Source organism: Sciurus carolinensis, chromosome 2 (genome assembly GCF_902686445.1).
Source record: "Sciurus carolinensis chromosome 2, mSciCar1.2, whole genome shotgun sequence".
Taxonomy (NCBI): Eukaryota; Metazoa; Chordata; class Mammalia; order Rodentia; family Sciuridae; genus Sciurus; species Sciurus carolinensis.
In genome coordinates this window covers 126,273,473-126,293,450 of record NC_062214.1, presented here as the reverse complement: position 1 = coordinate 126,293,450, position 19,978 = coordinate 126,273,473, and the positions used below count along the sequence as shown (strand labels likewise).

Genomic DNA, 19,978 nt, shown 5'->3' with positions numbered 1-19,978 from the left:
AATGTTGGCAAGGATGTGGGGAAAAAAGTACTCTTGTACAATGCTAGTGGGAATGCAAAATGGTGTGATCATTATGGAAAACATTATGGAGATTCCTCAGAAAACTTGGAATGGAACCACCATGTGACCCAGTTATCCCACTCCTTAGTTCACACCCAAAGGACTTAAAATCAGCATATTATAGTGACACAGCTACATCAATGTTTATAGCATCTCAATTCACAATAGCCAGATTGTGAAACCAACCTAAGTACCTTTCAACAGATGAATGGATAAAGAAAAGTAGTACACACACACACACACACACACACACACACACACACACAATAGAATACTACTCAGTCTTAAAGAAGAATGAAATTTTGGCATTTGTAGGTAAATGGATGGAGTTGGAGACTATTGTGCTAAGCGAAATAAGACAAACCCAAAAAACCAAAGGTCAAATGCTTCCTCTGATATGCGAATGACTAATTCACTATAAGTGGGGGACCTAGGGAAGAATAGAGTTACTTTATTTTAGGTAGGGGGAGTGAAGGGAGGGGAAGGGGTAAGGAGTAGGAATGATAGTAGAGTGAAACAGACATTATTACCTCATGTCCATATATGACTGCATGATCAATGTGATTCTACAATGTGTACAATCAGAAAAATTAGAAATTACACTCCATTTATGTATGATTTATCAAAATGTATAAATGCATTCTGCTGTCATGTACAACTAATTAGAACAAATTTAAAATTTGAAAAGAAAGTTTTAAAATGTAATGTAAACAAAAAGCATGTACAAACTAGTGGAGCATCCAATAAGGTATAAAGCAGCACCTCAGGGCCAACAGGAGCAGGGAGACATTACCTAGGCCTGAAGGACAGGGAGGAGTAGTTATGGAAATCTACCCGTGGAAAGCGGCAGACAGAATAGCCCATATATGGCAACCAGACAAGAAGGGAGGCCGAGAAATAAATTATCAGACCTCATTCTCCTCTGCCCTCCAATCTCCATTGACCAGACCCACCTGCAAGCCAGAGGTCAAGGGACTGTCAAAGCAGCCTACAGTTCCTCCTAAGGCACTGAGTAGACAAGTACAGAGAGTGGGTCTGGAGGGAAAGATGGGAAGTATCCAGCCCAATTTCCAATTCCATGGGACAGGAATGAAGCAAGGAAGGGAGGGATAAAAATTCTTAGGGATGAGGGACAGAGAAAAGGGAAGAGATTGATCAAGGAGTGGCTTCTGGGTTAAGGGAACTGCTCACATATCACTAGTCAAAACAGGAGTGAGCCCAGATTACATGTTTCAAAACATTTATTTTCACCTGGAAAGTTTTAAACACCTGCTTTCTACTTTCCTTAGCAAGTTTCCCTATGTGACCCTGGATACTACAGACACTCTAAGGCTTCCCACATCCCTATTCCCTGCCAAACCCCTCATTTTCCACTGAGAACCACAGCTCCACTTTCTTAGCATCGCACTCTTCACAGGTTAGGCGAGTAGCCAGCCACTGTGATGTTCTCCCCAGTGATATAGCTGGCATCTGAAGAGCACAGGAAGGATACAATCCCCGCACAGTCCTCTGGCTCCCCAAACCTGAAGGAAACAGAGAACTCAGGTCACAACTTTTGCAGTGTTGAACTCTGACCTCAGGTTCTGCTGGGCCAAAGGGGGCCTAGCATTCTCCCCAGCCTTCATGAAAGGTGATAGTGGGCTCACACCCACCCTCCTGCCCCAACCCAGGATTGTGCTGGCCCCCTAGAAAAGAAAACAGCCAGGAGACTAAAAGAAGATCAGTTCTTGAAATTGAATTTCCCTTGAGGTAGACACTGAACTCCAAAGCCCCAAACCCCACCTACCGCTGCAATCCATAGAATTTCTTCAAATCAGATAACGAGTAAGGCAACGTTTTCTCCTAGGGTAAGATTTCAGAGTCAGCATTAGGCAGAGGGATATTGGTGGGTGTCGGGGTCGGATGGGGTGGGAAGAGCACCATGGCCCACTAATGCCTCTGTGGGGGATGATCCTGCTCTGGCAGGGAGGCAGGACTCTGGTCTGTTCCCCACAGAGGATTGAGACCCCTATTCTTCTGCAGGGAGGGGAGAGGCTGCTGGCCCTGAGGTCATAGGGCAGAGCCTCTTAGTTATGGGCCTGGACTGGGGCTCCCATCGATGTGTGGTCTCTGGGGGCCTCAATTCTGACCGGAGCCCAGACAGGGAAGGGAGCACTGAGCCTGTGGTAGTGGAGAGTGGGAGCAGGAGCCACTTGTCATACTCACCATTTGGACAAAGTCAGTCTTGATTATTCCTGGTACTATGCTGTTCACTCGGATGCCTTTTGGAGCCAGCTCCACAGCCAGAGACTTACAGAGGCCCAACAGGGCCGTCTTGCTGGTGTTGTAGATTCCCAGCTTCTGTAAAGCAAAAGGAAGAAAACTAGCAGTTCTACATGGGAAGAAGGGATCTTACCCAAACAAAGCTGTGATCCTGGGTCACAGACTAAGAAGCTATGCCTGACTTTAGATCCCAACAAACACTCCTCCCCAACCCCTCACATCTCCACAAAAATTTTCAAGGACTAAAATTCTGAGATGGAGGGGCTCCTCTAGACTTAGGGAAATGCCAGCAAGTTGTTGGCTTGTGTGGCCAAACTAGACATAGAGAAAGTTGCACTGCACTTTAGAAATCCATTTAGGAAACTAGAATTAGGAGACACAGGGTCCAGTCCTAGCAGCAATACAAACTAATTGTGCTTACCCCGAACAAATGGCCTAATGTCCTGGGGTTCAAAGATAACATGACAGAAATGAGACTATAATACCTGGTCTGTAGCATTCGGGGTGTTATGCTACTGGTACACATCTCAAGTCCACTTTATCTGGAATCAACAGCCAGTTCCCCCACACCCCACTGTAGAATCTCACAAGAAACCAACTCAGCTGGTCCTCCCCCAGTCCCACCTGAGAATCTTATACTCACTGGTATCGGCACATAAGCTGCCACAGATGAGACCAGAACCACAGAGCCTCCCCTGTGAGAAGAAAAGGAGATGGGATAAGATGACAGAAGAGTTCAACTAAGAGACCATATAAGCCAGGGAACTGTACTTCCACACTAAGAGAAAAACAGTTCAGTGTGTATGGTGAAAAGCATGAAGGGTTGGGGAACAATTTGGAACACTGGGGAGAAGCTGGACCTTTAAGTTAAAGGTCAGTACCACCCAATAAGCACAACCAGAGTGGTATCCCTTGGAGCCCTGCCAAGTGACAAGAAGCACTCCCAGAGAGCAGAGTCCAAGTAATGTTCATGTGTCATAGAGACCCCTGTGGGGTCAGGGTGTCACCTATAAGTCCCAGCCTGGTTTGCCTCTTGGTGGCCACAGGACACAGAAGAGCCAGGTTCTATGGGGGAAGGTGAGAAAGAGCAAACCCACAGTGCCTCTGACCAGGAGGGAAACAGGTGAGGTGGCTCACAGAGGAGGAGGGCAATAGTTAGGGAATCAGAACTGGGGACCCCAGGCTGCTTCACTCTGGACACTTTGTTCCTGCAACTATCACTCAAGGGCAAAATTCCTGCCATTCCCTGAGATGTAATAATCCAAGGGTCCATGAAACATCCTTTAAGGACCAGGAAGGCAAGTCCTGACTCCAGTCAATGCTTCTCTTCATCACAAGCATCACATCCCATGGGAAGGAAGGTAGATCTACAAACAGAATATTTCCCAAAAAGCACACCTGCCATCTCTCTCACCATCCTCTATTTCCTGGGTCCCTGCCCCAAGTGTTTCCTGGGGGTAGGAAAGACCAATGCATGTAGACCCCACTCATTCTGCTCATGCCCTCACCCCCTGTTCTCCATGTGGGGCAGCAGCTGGCTCAGCAGCAGGGCTGGGGCCTTCACATTCACGCCCAGGATCTGAAATCAGAAAAAATATGGAGGCAGCGGGAAGAGAGTGATACCGTTTTCTAGGGGCCCATTCTCAATGGTCACTTGGAGATCAATGGTCAGAGCAGGAAGGAAGCACCATTACTGTGGCTAGAAGCCAGGGCACTGTGTTTCTTAGGACAGCCAAACTGAGAGACCAAACTGTGGCAGCTTCAGACACCTGAGCTGGAAATGATCTCTGCTATGAACAGACCCCAAAATCTGGTATATCAGGACTTTGTAGCAGTGACCAACACAAAGACAGTCAACAAAGAAGAGGTTTCTGGGGCCTGGTATAGGATGGACATGGTCAGTGCCTATTGAGCCCACTGATGGCTCTGGTAAGCCCTAATCCCATCCACCAGAGCTAGTGCTGATGGGGGTATTTGGGAGCTGTGTGTGCACATACATGTGTGCAAACATGGTGGATGGAGTGCTATGCAGGATGGGTAAGACCCTACACCCAGTCCTCACCTTGTCCCAGACTTGCTCACTGGATCCCAGAGTGCTCCCTACCAAGGGATTGACCCCTGCCACGCACACCAGGAAGTCAATGCCCTTACTGTGCTCCAGGGCCTGTGGAGGAAATGACACAAGATGTGGATGAAGGAATGGATAAAGGGTAATAATGACCCAGAGAAAATATCTAACCCCTGTCTGGCCATCCTGGAGTTGTCCAGGAGCAGAGTCAGAGCCTGGCAAGCAGAGGTGAAGTGAATTATTTGCTTCTCTCCTCTTTGGAAGCATCTACATTCTGCCCCTGCAAGACACGTGGTTGGTCTGTGGGTCCTGTTGGTCCAGATCTTCACTTATGAGGTATCCCCACTTTCACCTCTTCTATTTCTAATTATTTCCTTCTCTTTGCTCCCTCTGCTCTGGGAAGCTCGTCCTTTGGTCTGACGTATCAAGAGCCTGTTCTCTAACTCAGCATATGCACATTCCAAATCCCTTCAGGTTCACAACTTGCCTCTTCTGGGGTAGTCCCACAGGAAAAGCATGCTACTCCAGAGGCTAGTCTAGCAACACCCATAGTTGCTAGAGCCGAGCTGCTTAGACTTCAACATGAATTTCGATAACTTGGGGATCTTGTGAAAATGCAGATTCCAATTCAGCAGCTCTGGCAAGATCTGAGGTTCTGTGTCTCTAGCAAGCTCCTGTGCTATGCCCAGCTCTTTGTCATCAGATCACCCTTAGACTGGCATAGCTGTCGTCTAGCTATGAGGGTTCCCTCCTGTCAGCAAATTTCTGGTGTCTATTTGCTTATTCCCTGACCAGGTCCCTGTCATGGGCTGCATATGTTACTGGCCTAGATTCCGGTGCTAGAGACTCCTCCTGCCAGAGGTGGATCTGCATATTCCCATCTGATCCATTCTTTAGCCTCTCACCGTAGCCACCAGTTGCTCCCGGTCCTCAGCCTTCCCCACATGGCATACGGTGCCCGTCACACTCAGTCCCTCCCTCTGAAGAGTGGCCACTGCCTGGTCCACATTGTGTTGCTTCCGGCTGCAAATGACCACGTGGGCCCCATTCTGGGCCAGACGCCTGGCGATAGCAAAGCCAATCCTGCAGATAGAGAACAAGATGACTTTACCTCTCCTCAACTTGCTTCCTCGAGCCTGATACTTAACACAACTTGAGTTCCCCGATGTTGTCCAAGAGCAGCCCTCCAAATTTTCTGAGCAAGAAATTTATTTAGTGCATACTACATATCAGGTTTTCACAAAAGCTCCCTCATTTAATTCTCACAATTTTATGTTCAACAATAACATTTTATAGATAAGGATATTTTCATATCAATTTTGCTAAAAGGAGCTTTAAAAAGTAATGTTCCATCAGAACAGTTGTAAACTTGCTGGGCACTGGGCTTAAATTGTAGGGATTCTTTTTAACTGTCCAGCATTTTTCCATGTTCTAACCAGAGAGTTCTAGTATAAATTATGATTTCTCTAAGCCTAGGAGTTTTGCTCTGCTCTGCAACTTAAAAACTTTTCTGCCGAAAAAAAAAGTTTTCCTGTTTCCTTCCATTGAGGAGAGCTGAGCACTTTTGACTTGATCTGGTTAAAATAAAGAAAGATCACAAGGCATATTCCTGCTATCCTGTAGAAACTATTTGGGTAGCTTGGAATTTTGAAAATATTCATCTATTATGGAGGCTAAGAATTGGGAACACAGAGAAAGGTTTAAAACACCACAGGGATCTGAGAAGTCTATAATTACCAAATAATTCTAAAATACAGTGGTCTAAATTGGTGCTATTATAGACCATAAAGGTCAAAAGGAAGATGATGCCCCTGAAGCACAAAAACCAGAAACCTCCCCTCCTTCAACCTGTGGTAAGGACTCAGTATGCACTGCAGCTCATTCTGGCAGCCAGAGGGTGAGTGGCATTGAAGGGACAGAAGAAGAAATGAAGATATGCCCATGAAAACTCTTGGCACTGCTCTTGAGACACTGCCCTGCCCCTTCCCCAGTGCCACTGGGCATTCTACAATCAACGAAAACCCTGAGTCTGAAACACAATAGGAAATGGGTTTCTTTCTATTAGATGAGTACCCTAAAATACCATGGCTATGTGACTACGAAGGATGTGGGCAAGAGGGCTGTGCTGGTAGCAAAAAGTTAAATATCTGGGAATTACCCAACCAGTAAGTGGTAAAGACTAGGTTCAAACTCTGCTCTGATTGACTCAGAATAGCTGGTTTTCTGACTACCTCATTCTTGAAGCTCAGAAACAAGATATTTTTGGGAGACTTGGAGTTAAATATGAGCTGTGTGATGAGGTAGGGACACTGAGCAGGCAGGGATACCTGAGATGAGCAGGACTAGAGTGACATCTAGTCACAAGACAGTCAGAGACTTCCATTCACCCACCCTTTAGTAGATCCAGCGATCACAGCCACTTTATCAGCCAGGGAGCGACTCTTATCTGTGCTTTCACTGAACATTCTTGCAGATGAAGGGATGGAGGAGCAATGGAGACCCCTCAAGGTCCAAGACACCGCCCTGAACATGGATGGAAGTTACTATCTGACCTTCTTGCTCCTGGATACAAAGCTTCCCAGGGGAAGAACCTGGCAAGACAATCACATTACAGAACACGTTAGGAACTGTGTCACCCTGTGTCCTCCTGGGAGGCTGCACTGAAGTCTCTGATAGGTGTCCCACCAACCTCCAAACTTACCAGGAAACTCTAGAGCCATTCATGTTCTTTCTGTGGCCAACTCTCCGACCTATAGTGAACTACACTGCTGTGGCAGACAGGGTCAGGCATGGCGGCGGCTCATGGTAGATGCCTGAGTGGTACATACCTGACCCATCTCCACAGTTCCAAATAAAGACTATCACTATATTTTTCTTCTTCTTCTACTTTTTTCTTTTCTTTTTGCGATTCTAGGAATCAAACCCAGAATCTCATTCATGCTAGGCAACTGCTCTATCCCTGAGCCATGCCCCCAGTCCTTTTTATTTTTGAGACAGGGTTTCACTAAGCTGCTCAGACTGGCCTTGAACTTGAAATCCTCTTGCCTCAGACTCCTGAATAGCTGAAATTATAGGCATGCACCATTACTCCTGGCTTTGTATTTTTCTCCAAGTTACCTCTGTACTTTCTTTATGCATCCATCATCTGAACATTGAACTTGTATTAAAAAAATTTTTTTGGTGGTTCTGGAGATGGAACCCAAGGCCTTGCACATGCTCTAAGCTATATCCCCAGTCCTTGAGCATTGAACTTGTTTTTTCTCAACATCTTTGGTTTCCAATCTTTCCCCAGCCTGCTGCAACCTTCTCTCTCCTCAGGTCCCCACCTAAAGCCACAGTAGTAGCCTCCCTGACAGAGATCTAAACTGATCAGCATGTCTGACAGGCAAGTTGCTTCCCCTCACCACACATGACTCTCATTCAACTTTAAAGTCCAGTTACAAGTCCCTTTGTTCAAACAACATTCATAAGCATCTATCCCTACCTCCTTCTGACCTCCAGTCCATGCTGTCCATGCTTACCTGCCTAAAGATCTCATGGCATTTTGTCATTGTAACCTCATCATTTGACACCTCATATCTGAATCAGCTGTCTCTCAACCCACAACATTCATCTCAAACCCCCTCACCACCTAATGGGAGACTAAGGAGCAACAATTATCTAAAGCTGGCTACCCTCAGGAGCATACTACAAGGCAAGTAGTTTTTTTGGAGGTGGCCCTGGGAAGCAATGCTAGGAGAGTGGGATGGAAAAGAACTTAATCCACCAAGGGCACATGATCAAACAGGTTACCTCTATGAGCAACTAGAGCTCAATCCTGTTGAGAAATTCTGAGCAAGTATTTCAAATTTCAGAGTTAGTCCAGGGGAACTGGAAACTTAGGATGACCAATTATCCCAGTTTCCCAGGACTCCAGGTTTAGCACTGAAAGATCTGCATTCCAGGAAACCTCAAGTCCCATGCAAACCAAAACCATTAGCCACCTTCATGGGTTATATTTCCAACTCCCATCAGTCACTGACTGAGGGCTGCTTCTGAGCAGCATTAACTTGGAAGCACAATCTTGGCCCTTGAGACACAAATGCCTGTTCTAGTGAAATGATATATCATTTTTAAGGACTGATAGTAGCAGCCCAGGGCTGGAGGAGAGAGACAAGTTCTTTGGGGGAAATCGGATGGTGCTTGGGGCTATAACAGGCTGAGGAGCCATCCAGGCACAGAGTCCAGTGAGACTGGGCCTGTGATGGAAGGGAACAGCATAGAAGAGACATAGGTAAGGTGGGATGGAGTGGTGAGGCCAGGAATGAAAGAGGGCTCCTGAAGGTTTTTACAAATTGATAATTTTATGTAAATAAATGACAGTCATGCTCAGGAATACATAAACTTCCTTCTGGACCCTAATGACTAAAAGAGCTAATCATTTCTTTAGTGCCCATTTTTCATCTTGATTTAATTCTTATTCCACTTTCCAAGTGGTCTATTCTGGTCTTTATAGCACCATTAGGGAATTAATGCAGAAAGCTAACCTTTCCTAGAGAAAAAAAAAAAAAACCATAGGTCTCTAAAAAAAATCATAGGTCTCTAAAAATAGACAAGTTCACGTCTGTTCTACATCAAAGCTTTAAACAATCATGCACTTTCTATCTAAATCTCTGGTTTTCAAAGCAAATTCAATCTTGGTCATCTCAAGGAGTGTTGGGGTCTAAATCATGTCCCCTCAAAAGTTATATGCCCATGCCCTAATCACCAGTGCCTCAGGTGTGACCATGTCTGGAGATGGGGCCTTTAAAGAGATTATTAAATTAAACTAATATAACTGGGGTGGGACTTTGCAGAAGAACAAATGCCATGAAACACGATCAAAGCAATTCACCAAGAAGAAAATGCAGCCTTAAATACATTTGTGTGTGTGTGTGTGTGTGTGTGTGGTGCTGGGGATTTGAACCCAGGGCCTTGTGCTTGCAAGGCAAGCACTCTGCTAGGTGAGCTACATCCCCAGCCTCTTAAATGCATTTTTTACAGAAAGAAAACAATTTAAAACAATGAAATAATCTTTCAATTCGAGAAGTTAATAAAAGATAAACACTGATAAACTTGAATGAAAAGAATGAAAAAATAAAGATAAAAGCAGAAATCATGAATTTGGAAACAAAAACAAGAGAATAGAAAAATATATCAGATTCTAGAAATGGTTTTCTTTTGGTCACAAAACTATAATTTAATTTTTCCCTTGAATTTTTACTTGTATTAATTTCCCAAATGTTCTACAAAAAAAAAGAAAAAAGAAAAAAAGAAAGCACACATCGTTTTTACATTTAAAAATTGGTTTTTCAAATTACTACTTGGAGAAATGGCAGATTCTAGGGTTAGGACAGGAAAAATGCAAGAAGAATCTGCATGTCTTAGTGCCAGAAAATAAGCAATTACTAAATAAATAAATAAAACATTTAAAAACCAAAGGACTGGAGCAAACTTAGCAAAAGGACAAAGGAGCCAAACTTTCAGAGATCCCAGTAGCCAAAACTGGAAGAATTTGAGCAAGAAAATAAATAAAGTATTGGATTTTAACTCAATGTATTGATTTATTTTAACTCAAAGTATAAAATAAACATATGTGTGTCCAAACTAGAAAACTTTTTTTTTTTTTTGGTTTTTTTTTTTTTTTTTTTTTTTTTTGGTGGTGCTGGGGATTGAACCCTGGGTCTTATGCCTGCAAGGCAAGCACTCTCCAACCGAGCTATATCCCCAACCCACTAATACCCCCAAAACAAAAAAAGATTAAATAAATAACTAAATGGTGGAGAAGAAACAAATCTTCACAGAAAAAAATTCTAAATACTATATGCAGATATTGTAAGAAGGGGAGCTTAATCACCTTGAAGGTGAGCTGGACTTGGAGTCTCATTTCCAAAGAAGATAGGAAAGGGCAAAGAGTGACGTTACCGTGGAGAAACATGGCAGATACTTCCCAACCAAGAGATCAAGGTTAATAGCACCATATAAGTCATACCTGGTGATATTTTCCCCAAAGCCCACCAGTTCAATCATGAGGAAAACATCAGATAAACCCAAACTGAAGAACATTCTATAATGACCCAGGATCTCTGAAAGTGGGGATAGTTCAGTTCACAAGTATCTCTGCTGGTAGCTGAGACTTGCTACCACAGAAGAGAATGTGGACTTGACCTTTGTCTCTGGATACAAAAGAAATAAGGTTAGCTTCCTCTGATAAGGACTAAGATCCAGGCCTTATGACCCTCCCTTTCCAGTCTGACATTCCTGGTGGTGATCAGTGGAATTCACTGACCACAGAGTCTCCTGAGAGCCTTGCAGAACAGAACTGTGCTGAGAAAAGGTGTGTGTGCCCTAGTGGCCTCTGGCATCTCCAGCCTTACAACCTTCTATCCCCAGGGGTTCTCCTGGAGGGAAAAGGCATACCTACCTGGGACGAATGGACTCAGCTTTTCTTGATTCCTTAGCAGAAACCTGGGGCTGCAGAAGTCATGCAGCTGTGCAGCTAGCTCCAGGAGTCCCCTATATGGGAGTTCCACCCCATTCTTCCTTGTCTTTCAGACACACCCTTAAACTCGCCCTCTTCCTTTCCCACCACACTCCCAAGCCCTCTGGATGAGTCATGAAATCATCTCAGCAAAAAAGTGTGCACTTAAAACCACCTTTAATATCCCCAAATAACTCCCCCTAAGGCAATATCCTGCCTTCAAAGCTGCCCCAGTTTCCTGGTAACAGAAGATCCTGGAAGTCATTCCCAGATGCCAAGGAAACCATCAGTACCAATTTGTTAAATAAATAAATATCACACCAAATAGGAAAAGATATGTTTCCAAATGACTCTGACCAAGATAAAGTCTAAGGGAATGACATCACTAATTAAAGTCCTAGAGAGCTGTGGTAATGGAGAAATATTTCAGCAGGTTTTTAGCAAATTCAACCAAATTCAAATTTTTACCAAATTCAACTAAAGCACTAGTCCATCTCTGGTTCCTCTTGAGAAATGTTTATTATGATGCATTAGATGTCTCTACCAATGGCATCTTCCTCTTTCTGACATCTGTTTGAAAATTCTGCTCATTCTCTGCAGGGGCCCTAACACCCAGGGTAGGCTCTAGAAATGTTTGCAAATTAATAGACACCAGAGAGTGGGGTTGGATGTGTTTATCCCTTCTCTGAAATTGGTGTCATCTTTGCATACTCTGTTCATCAATTGTTAAATATTCGAATTCATGGGGGAAAAAAAAACGTGTAATACAGCTACCACCCACATTTAACAGCTATTAACATTTCCCCCTATTTGCATCAACTTTCACTTTAAAAGATAATATTACAAATTGAATAGAAACCCCCTTTTGCAGTTCTTTCAGATCAGATTGACCTCTCTCTGGCCTCCCCATAGATGATCACTGTCCAGAAGTTGTAACTGTGTGCATAGTTTTTGCCCATGCGTTGACATTTTTACTATACATGCACTCATAATTCATATAATTTTGCTTGCTTTTAAACATTACCAAAAATTATATTATCACACTAATTATCTTACTAATTTTTAGAGACCTTTATTGTTGTTTTTGTTTTATGGTACTGGGGACTGAACCTAGGGATGCTCTACCAGTGAGCTACAACCCTAACCCTTTTAATTCTGAAATAGGGTCTCACTAAGTTGCTGAGGCTAATCTTGAACTTGCTATCCCCCTGCCTCAGCTTCCTAGGTCCCAGGGATTACAGAGGTGTGTCACCACACCCAGCAACCTTAAGCTTTTAGAATTGAACCAGGACACACCTTATCTCTAGTCTGTTCACTTTCACTGCTATAAAACAGAATATTACATGAGTATACACAATTTGCTTGTCCATTTTCCTGCTGATGGACATTAAGTTGCTTAAGTTTTTATCTATCACACATAAAGCTGCCAAAAACATCCTGTACACTTCTCCTTGCACCACACGCATTAGTTTTTCCCTGGAGTTTATATCTGGGAGGAAGAAGCTCGGTGGAAAGATACAGGTATCTTGATCTTTCCTGTATATGAACAAATTTGTTTTCCAAAGCTGTGTGGTATCAGTTTACATCTGAATGAGAGCTCCTATCCTCCCCATTGTTCCTGGAGTTCACACTCACAGACACTTCACTCTTGTCAGTCAGATAGATGTGAAAGAGCATCTTGTTTTATTTTGGGTTTTCCTGGACACCAGTAAAGTTAATCCTCTCTCCATGTCTGATGACCATTCAGGGTTCCTCGTCTACAGGTGCCTGTTTGTTCTGTTTTCTACCGGGTTGCCTGTCTGCTCCTTACTGATTTTAAGAGTATTCGCATATTCTTGACACTACTCCTTTATTGGTAGAATTTGCCTCTTTTCACCCTTGCTTTTTGCAGTCATATCAGATCTTCAACTTCCCACTCCTCATTCCTTGAAGATTTTAGCACCTAGTTCATTGTCTCTTTCCAGTGCTAGCCCCATCTTAATTACAAGTGACTTCAATATCCATGTGCATGATCATCTTAGTCCTTTGACCTCTGCATTCCTAGTGAGCCTGTCTTCTCCCTTCCCTATGCCACCTGTTTCCACAGTCATGCCTGAGACCTTGCTCTTACCAAGAAAGTACTCCTTCCTTTATCTTAATGACAAGCATCTCACTTTCACTATTATCTCATTCTCAACACACTTTCTCTAATAGTCTGATTCCAGCGATTCTTCAAACCTAATGGAACCTGCTATCCATTGGCCTGCCTGTTTTTTAACATTCCTCACCCCTTCATGCCCTCACTTCCCACGCTGTCCAGCTTAAAAATCCACATTCTATCATTATGATCTCTCCTCAAACTAGTAGTTATTCTCTTACTCCCCCTTCCTTCCTTGATCTTTCCTGGAAGAACTCCAACATTGAATAAATACAATTCTCCACTTATTCTCCAATAGCACAAGAGCAAATGATGTTCTCTATGGAAAAACACAAGCATGGAGAGGGTATTTCTCTAAGTTTATGGCCCTGACCTTAGAAGAGTCTTTTTTTTTTTTTTTTTTTTTTTTTTTTTGGCACTAGGGATCGAACCCAGGGCCTTGTGCTTGCAATGCAAGCACACTACCAACTGAGCTATCTCCCCAGCCCAGTCCTTCAATCCTGCTTCATCTCCTTATTGATTCACTTCTTTATTTCTTATGGATAATTATCTCATAACTTCTTTTTCCTCAAACTTTCAACATCTCTCACTTCTTCATCTTTAGCTGATGACCCTGTTTCTTATTGCACTGAGGACATAGAATCAATCTAAAGAGTATTACCAACCCCTTACACATGTTCCAAATTCTCTTTCCCTTTGTTATGAGTAAACTACCCATGCGCCCAAGTAAAGCCAATACTTTCACTCTTTCCCTGTATCCCATTCCTCCTCCTCTCCTTAAGGATATTATTCCTAGCAGCATTCAAACACTTTGTATGTTTTCTATCTTTAAAAAATGCACCCCTCTCCTCTTACTACCATCCCATTTTCCTTTCTCTCTTCACAGGAAAACTCCTCAAAAAGATCACATACACATGCTCTCCACCGTCTCTTCCCCTGTTCTTTCTTGAAATGACTCCAAACAGGCTTTCCTCACCACCACTCCCCTGAAACTACCATCAATGTCACGGATAATCTCCATTTTGCTGAATCCAATGATTGCTCCGTTCTCATTTTAGCCTTTTAGCAGTCTTTGACACATCCACCTTTGGGGATTATGTTAATCCACTCCTTCTTGAGACATTTTTGGTTCTCTTCCAATCTCAGAGAATGTTCCTTTACTCCCTTTTACTAGTTCCTTCTCTTCCTCCCAGCTCTAAAATTGGAGTTCCCTAAGGCTCAGACTTCAGACTTTTCTTTCCTCGGTGAAGGTTAAATCATTGGAGGATGCCACCCAGTCCCATGCCTTACCTGACACCTATAGACTGACCACTTGCAAACTGACATCTCAGGCTTCACCTCTTGCCTCAACTCCAGACTATACTACGGCTGCTCACTTGACGACTGATAAGCAACTCTCACTTAACATGTTTAACACGTGTTACTTACGAAGAGTAGTAAGTAGCCTCTTAGTACTCTTCCTCAGCCTGTTCCTCCCAGTGTTCATCATCTTATTAAAAGGCACTATTGTTAACCCAGGTGCTCAGATCTTACAGTCTTCACACCCAACTTCTTTCCTCTCACGTCCAGTGCCAGCAAATTATATATTCCCTAACTTCAAAGTATGTCAGAACACGTCCACCGCCTTCAACCTCCACCACTATCCACCAGGGACAAATCATCATTCCTTGCTTGGACTATTAAAATAGTCTCCAATGGGATTCCCCTTTCCTCCTTGTATCTTTCCTATCTATCTTCTGCACAGTAGCGAGAGCAATCTTTATAAACAGTCAGTCACATCCTGTTACTCCTTAGCACAAATTCTTCAGTGGTTTCCATGTCCTTCAGATGTACTTGCCACAACCTTCCAAGCTCTATATACCTTGTCCCTCTACTTCCTCATTTACTTCACTGTTATACCCTCAATACCATGCTGGTGCTTGGTATAATAAATATAACAAGCTCAATGTATTTTTGAATGAATGAGTAAATCTTTTTCCTAAAAGTTTTATAGTTTTGTTTTGTTTTTTTATATATATTTTTTAAATTAGATGACAGCATCTATAAAACAGAAAATGGTCCTCACGGGACCCTGAAACTGCTGGAACTTGATCTTGGACTTCCCAGCCCCCAGAACACTAAGAAATAAGTTTCTGTTTTTTATGAGCTACCCACTCTATGGTATTTTGTTATAGCAACCAAAATGAACTAAGACATAGTTTGTCCTATAGATACAATAAGCAAAGTAATATATGAAGAATGGTATTAACTGCATTATTTATATAAGCAAAAGATTGATCAGAGCATAGTAAACATCTATAAAATACAATTTGTAATTTCATCAGTTAAAATGAGGGCTCTCAGCATATACAGATTCATAACGATAAGTGAAAAAAGTAATGCATACAACAGTTATGCAATATGCTACTCTTTCGTGAAAAGGAGTTAGAACTACATGAGAACCATTTGTAAGTAAATGCAAGTTCTTTCTGGAAGGATATATTAAAAAAAACTGGCAACACTGATTTCCACTGGTGAGGACTGGTGGAAAGGAGCGGGAAGTAGAATGACAACCAATTTACCAACCAACGCAACTAACGACAACTACCAACCATCCTTCCATCTCCACAGGAAGACAAAAACAATAGAGATGTTTGGCAAAACTAAAATCTAGTTTTTGAAAAATGGTTAACAAAATAAGTAAACCACGGGGAGACTCTGACCAAGGAAAAGAATAGCATCTGGTGTGGTTTTGCTCAGTGCCCCTGTCACATGTGAGGGCTGTGGATGAATTCCACGTCATAGGCCTGATTAAGGAGTGGGCTTTACTGAGAAGGGGACATTTGGAAAGCTGAGTGATCAAGAGGAAGCACATCCCCTGCAGAGGCCTGAGGTGTGGCCTGCATTCTAGTGTTTGCATCATCCTATTTTTCTGAGAGAACATGGAAGAACAACCTCAGCAGAGGGAGAATAAATAGACTGCTTGTCTTTAAGAAAACTTTACAAAATAGAAAACCTTAAAAACCCCAAATCAATAGCTAGCTAAACCCCATCCCTCTGTCCCCTCTCAGTAAAAGCACAAGAATGAGACTGGTTTATAAATGGGTTTTACCGGAAATGGATCATCAAACTGTTTTGAAGAGAGAAAACTGCTCAACTTGTTTGCATCCTACAGATTTCAACACGTTGTGCTTTCAATTCAATTCAATTATAATACTTTCTAATTTCCCTTGTGATTTTTTATTTCAGTGCTGGGGATTTGAACCCAGGGCCTCACTCAGACCAGGCAAGCACTCTATTACTGCATCATATCCCCAGCTCCTTGTGATCTCTTTTCTGATGTATGGGCACTTAACAGTGTGTTATTCAATTTCCAAACACTTAGGGATTTTCCAAGTATTCTTGTTATTTGCTTCCAGTTTAATCCTGTTGGGACCAGAGAACATAATTATATGATTTCAGTCACTGTAAATTTGTTGGGATTTGTTTTATGGCCCAGGATATGGTCTACCATGATGAACAGTTCATGTATGTTTGGGGAAAAAAAAATGTGTATTCTGCTTCTGTTGAAAAGGTTGTTATGTGACTGTCAGGTCAAGCTGGTTGACAGTGTTGCTCAGATCTTCCGTGTGCTTACTGATTTTCTGTTTACTTGTTTTGTCAATTGCTGAAATAGGAGTATAGAAATCTTCAGCTATAAATGAAGATTTTTCTATTTCTCCTTCCAATTTGATCTTTTTTACTTTATTTTGAAGGTCTACATATCTGTGCACATTTAGGATTGTTATATCTGTTTGATAATTTGATCCCTTTTCACTGTGTAACACTCTTTCTCCCTGGCAATATTCTTTGTTCTGGAGTTTACACTGACACTGATGTAGCTCTTCCAGCTGTTTTTCAGTAGTGCTTGCATGGCATATCCTTTCCATGTTTTAACTTTTAACCTATTTATCTCTTTATATTTAAGGTGAGTTTCCAGGGGACAACATATTAGTTGATCATGTTTTGTACCTAGTCTGACAACCTCTGCCTTTTAATTTGGGAATCTCTCGTCCCCTGTCTTTCCCATTAGCCCTTGGAGAAGCTCATAGAAAAGAGCTTGTGAGTGAGGGCGAAACCCATGTCTCCTTCCCACTGTTCTAAACCAGTAGTCCACAGGCAAAGGTGATTTTGTCCTCCAAGGGATGCTTGAGATATTTTTGATTGTTACATCTGGGAGAGGGAGTGCTACTGACCTCTAGTAGGCAGAGGCCAGGAATGCTGTGAAATATCTCACAAGGCATGGAACAGCCTTCCACAGCAAATAATTATCCAGCACAAAATGTCAATAGTGCCAAAGCTGGGAAATGGCCCAAAATTCCCATGGTAGCCCATCCTGGCTTTTAAGAACTCATTAAAAATTTAGTTCCTTCCCTTTTTCCACTTTCATAGTAGTCATCTCTTCTCTTCTTCCCATGCTTTGACAAAAGTAAAACAGTTCAACTGTTCCACCTTTCCTCCAAGGGTCTTGTCATGACTCTTGAAGTCATTGCTATCTGATGGATTCAAGAAAAATTATGGTTTTGAAGATTATCTATGTTTTATTGCTTGGAAATTATATTCTTTTGCGGCTTTCTACAGCCTACATAGATGCTGACCTTCCCCGTCTCACTCTAAAATTATTGATTCTAAACCAGAGTAAGGACTATTATAGACTAATCTCATTGATGAACATAGATGCAAAAATCCCAAGGTTGTTATAGCAGCATATATTCGGTATTGTGCGTGTGTGTGTGTGTGTGTGTGTGTGTGTGCATGTATGTAAAATAAACCATGGCTATGTAGGATTTACAAATCCCCCCAAACACCAGAAATGTTCACCAATAGAAAAATCTATCATTAAAATTCAGTTCTTCAACAGACCATAGGAGAAATCTATGTGATCATCTCAATAGGTACAAAAGATTTCTTTTACAGACTTTAAAATCTATTCATGATTTTTAACCACCTACAACCATCTACAATAAATAAAATTTAATAGTGAATCTTAAATGCATTCCTACCGAAGGCAGGAATAAGAAGGATGCCTGCACATTCCCACAATTCAACATTATACTGGAGATTCTAATCAATACACTAAGATAAGAAAAGGAAGTAAGATATAAAAATTCATAAAGGAGGAAAAAACTGGCCTGGTATGATGGCACACACCTATAATCCCAGGCTGAGGCAGAAGAATTCCAAGTTTCAGGTCAGCCTGGGAAAATAGTGAGATCCTGTCTCAAAATTTAAAATAGAGGGCTGGGGAGATAGCTCAGTTGGTAGAGTGCCTGCCTCGCAAGCACAAGGCCCTGGGTTCAATCTCCAGCACTGCAAAAAAAAAAAAAAAAAAAAAAATTTAAAATAGAGCTGGAATGTAGCTCAGTGGTAGAGTACTTACCTAGTATGTGCTAGGCCATAAATGCAATCCCCCACACTGAAAAAAAAAAAAAAAAGGGGCATAGCCACGGTAAGAATGTATGGAATATTTGTTCATTAACATGACTGTGTCCTTATACCCAGAAACATAAAACAATGTCTGCCCTCAGAAATTTATACCAGTAAAGATAAATCTTTAATGGATGATCATGGTTCTCTAAAGAATTCACCTTGGGGAACAGATCAAAGTAGGAAGAGACAAGAGGATGCCAAACTTCAATCAAGATGTCTAGAGTAAAATCACATGTGGGCATAATTTTTTAGAATGATTTGGATTTTAAAATGTTTATATTCTTTGATGCAGTGATTCTACTTTTTGGAATCTTCACTAGGGACATAAAAACCTAAATACCTAAAGAACTTTTTGCATAAGTATATTCCCCATAAAATGATTTAGCATAGTAAAATGAAAATCAATCTAAATATCCAACACTAGTGAAATGATCAGGAAAATAGAAGTCCTACATGATGGAAGTTATCACACACACACACACACACACACACACACACTCACAGAACATTTATTATTGTTGAACAATGCTGTAAAAGGGCAACATACAATTGCATGAGGAATTCCAAAGGTACACTCCTACTACAAATACATAGAGATAATGCATAATAATAATTTAAATATATACTTGAGAATGGCAATAAAGGCAATTGATACCAGGAAATTTTATTATAATATAATAGACCCTAATAAAGAATAGGAAATTCTCAAATCTCAGAAAGAAATAGGGACCTCCAAAGCCAGTATAGTGAGGAAGAGGCGAAACTGGGGAAGTAAGTAGAGTGTTGGGCCTGGTGATGGGCCTCACAGTCTAGGAACTGGGATATTTACTCCATGGGGTTGGAGATGAGGACTCCACGAAAGTCAGGGTCCTTGTCTTGGCCCGATTCCCTCCAAAACAGAGAATGCAGTAAGGACAAAAGAACCGATGGCTCTGTGTTGTATTAATCAGATTTCTCCAAAGAAATAGAGCCAATAAGATGTGCATTTATGTAGAAAGAGATCTATTTTAAGGAGCCAGTTCATGCAATTATGGAAGCTGGCAAGTCCATGCTGGGTGGGCTGGCAGGTTGAACACTAGCCAAGTGTCAATGCTGCTGTTCAAATCTAAGGCTGTCACTGCAGAATTCCCTCTCAGCAGGGGGAGGTCAGCCCTTGGTTCCATTTGGGCCTTCAGTTGATTGAATTCAACGTGGATCCACCCACATTATGCAGGGCAATCTGCTTTACTCAAAGTTCACTGATTTAAATGTTAATCTCATCCATAAACTCCTTCACAAAAATATCCACAATAACTTTTGAACACATATCTAGGCACCAAGGCCTAGTCAAATTGACACATGAAATTAACCATCACCCTTGGGAAGAGTAAGGAGAGGGCAGCAAGGATGAGGAAAGAGGAAGCAAAGTCTAAGACAGGAGGAAATATGAAATGGCACACTGCCATTCTGGCTGACACTTGTTGAGAAACCTCTAGGACCACAGAGCATCTCAACAAGCATCTGA

At 42.1% G+C, this 19,978-nt stretch overlaps 1 protein-coding gene across 1 annotated transcript; it reads right to left on the bottom strand.

Annotated features, from left to right (window-relative positions):
* Positions 1 to 1,471: 1,471 nt before the first annotated feature.
* On the bottom strand, positions 1,472 to 7,905 carry LOC124976558 (dehydrogenase/reductase SDR family member 2, mitochondrial-like). The gene is made up of 9 exons (XM_047539380.1): positions 7,875 to 7,905; positions 6,782 to 6,926; positions 5,296 to 5,473; positions 4,385 to 4,486; positions 3,831 to 3,901; positions 2,966 to 3,017; positions 2,266 to 2,400; positions 1,847 to 1,902; positions 1,472 to 1,583 (listed from the first exon to the last, which is right to left on the bottom strand). Exons 1-9 carry the CDS (start codon positions 7,903 to 7,905, stop codon positions 1,472 to 1,474), a joined length of 882 nt encoding a protein of 293 aa, XP_047395336.1.
* Between the last annotated feature and the right edge of the window lie 12,073 nt (positions 7,906 to 19,978).

Excerpts from the sequence above, each read along its gene's own strand:
- LOC124976558 (XM_047539380.1), bottom strand. The coding sequence starts at position 7,905 with ATGGACAGCATGGACTGGAGGTCAGAAGGAG. Across the intron at positions 2,401-2,965 it reads CAGCTTATGTGCCGATACCA|AAGCTGGGAATCTACAACAC; the intron begins GTGAGTATAAGA and ends TTTGCTTTACAG. Across the intron at positions 1,584-1,846 it reads AAATTCTATGGATTGCAGCG|GTTTGGGGAGCCAGAGGACT; the intron begins GTAGGTGGGGTT and ends TGTTTCCTTCAG.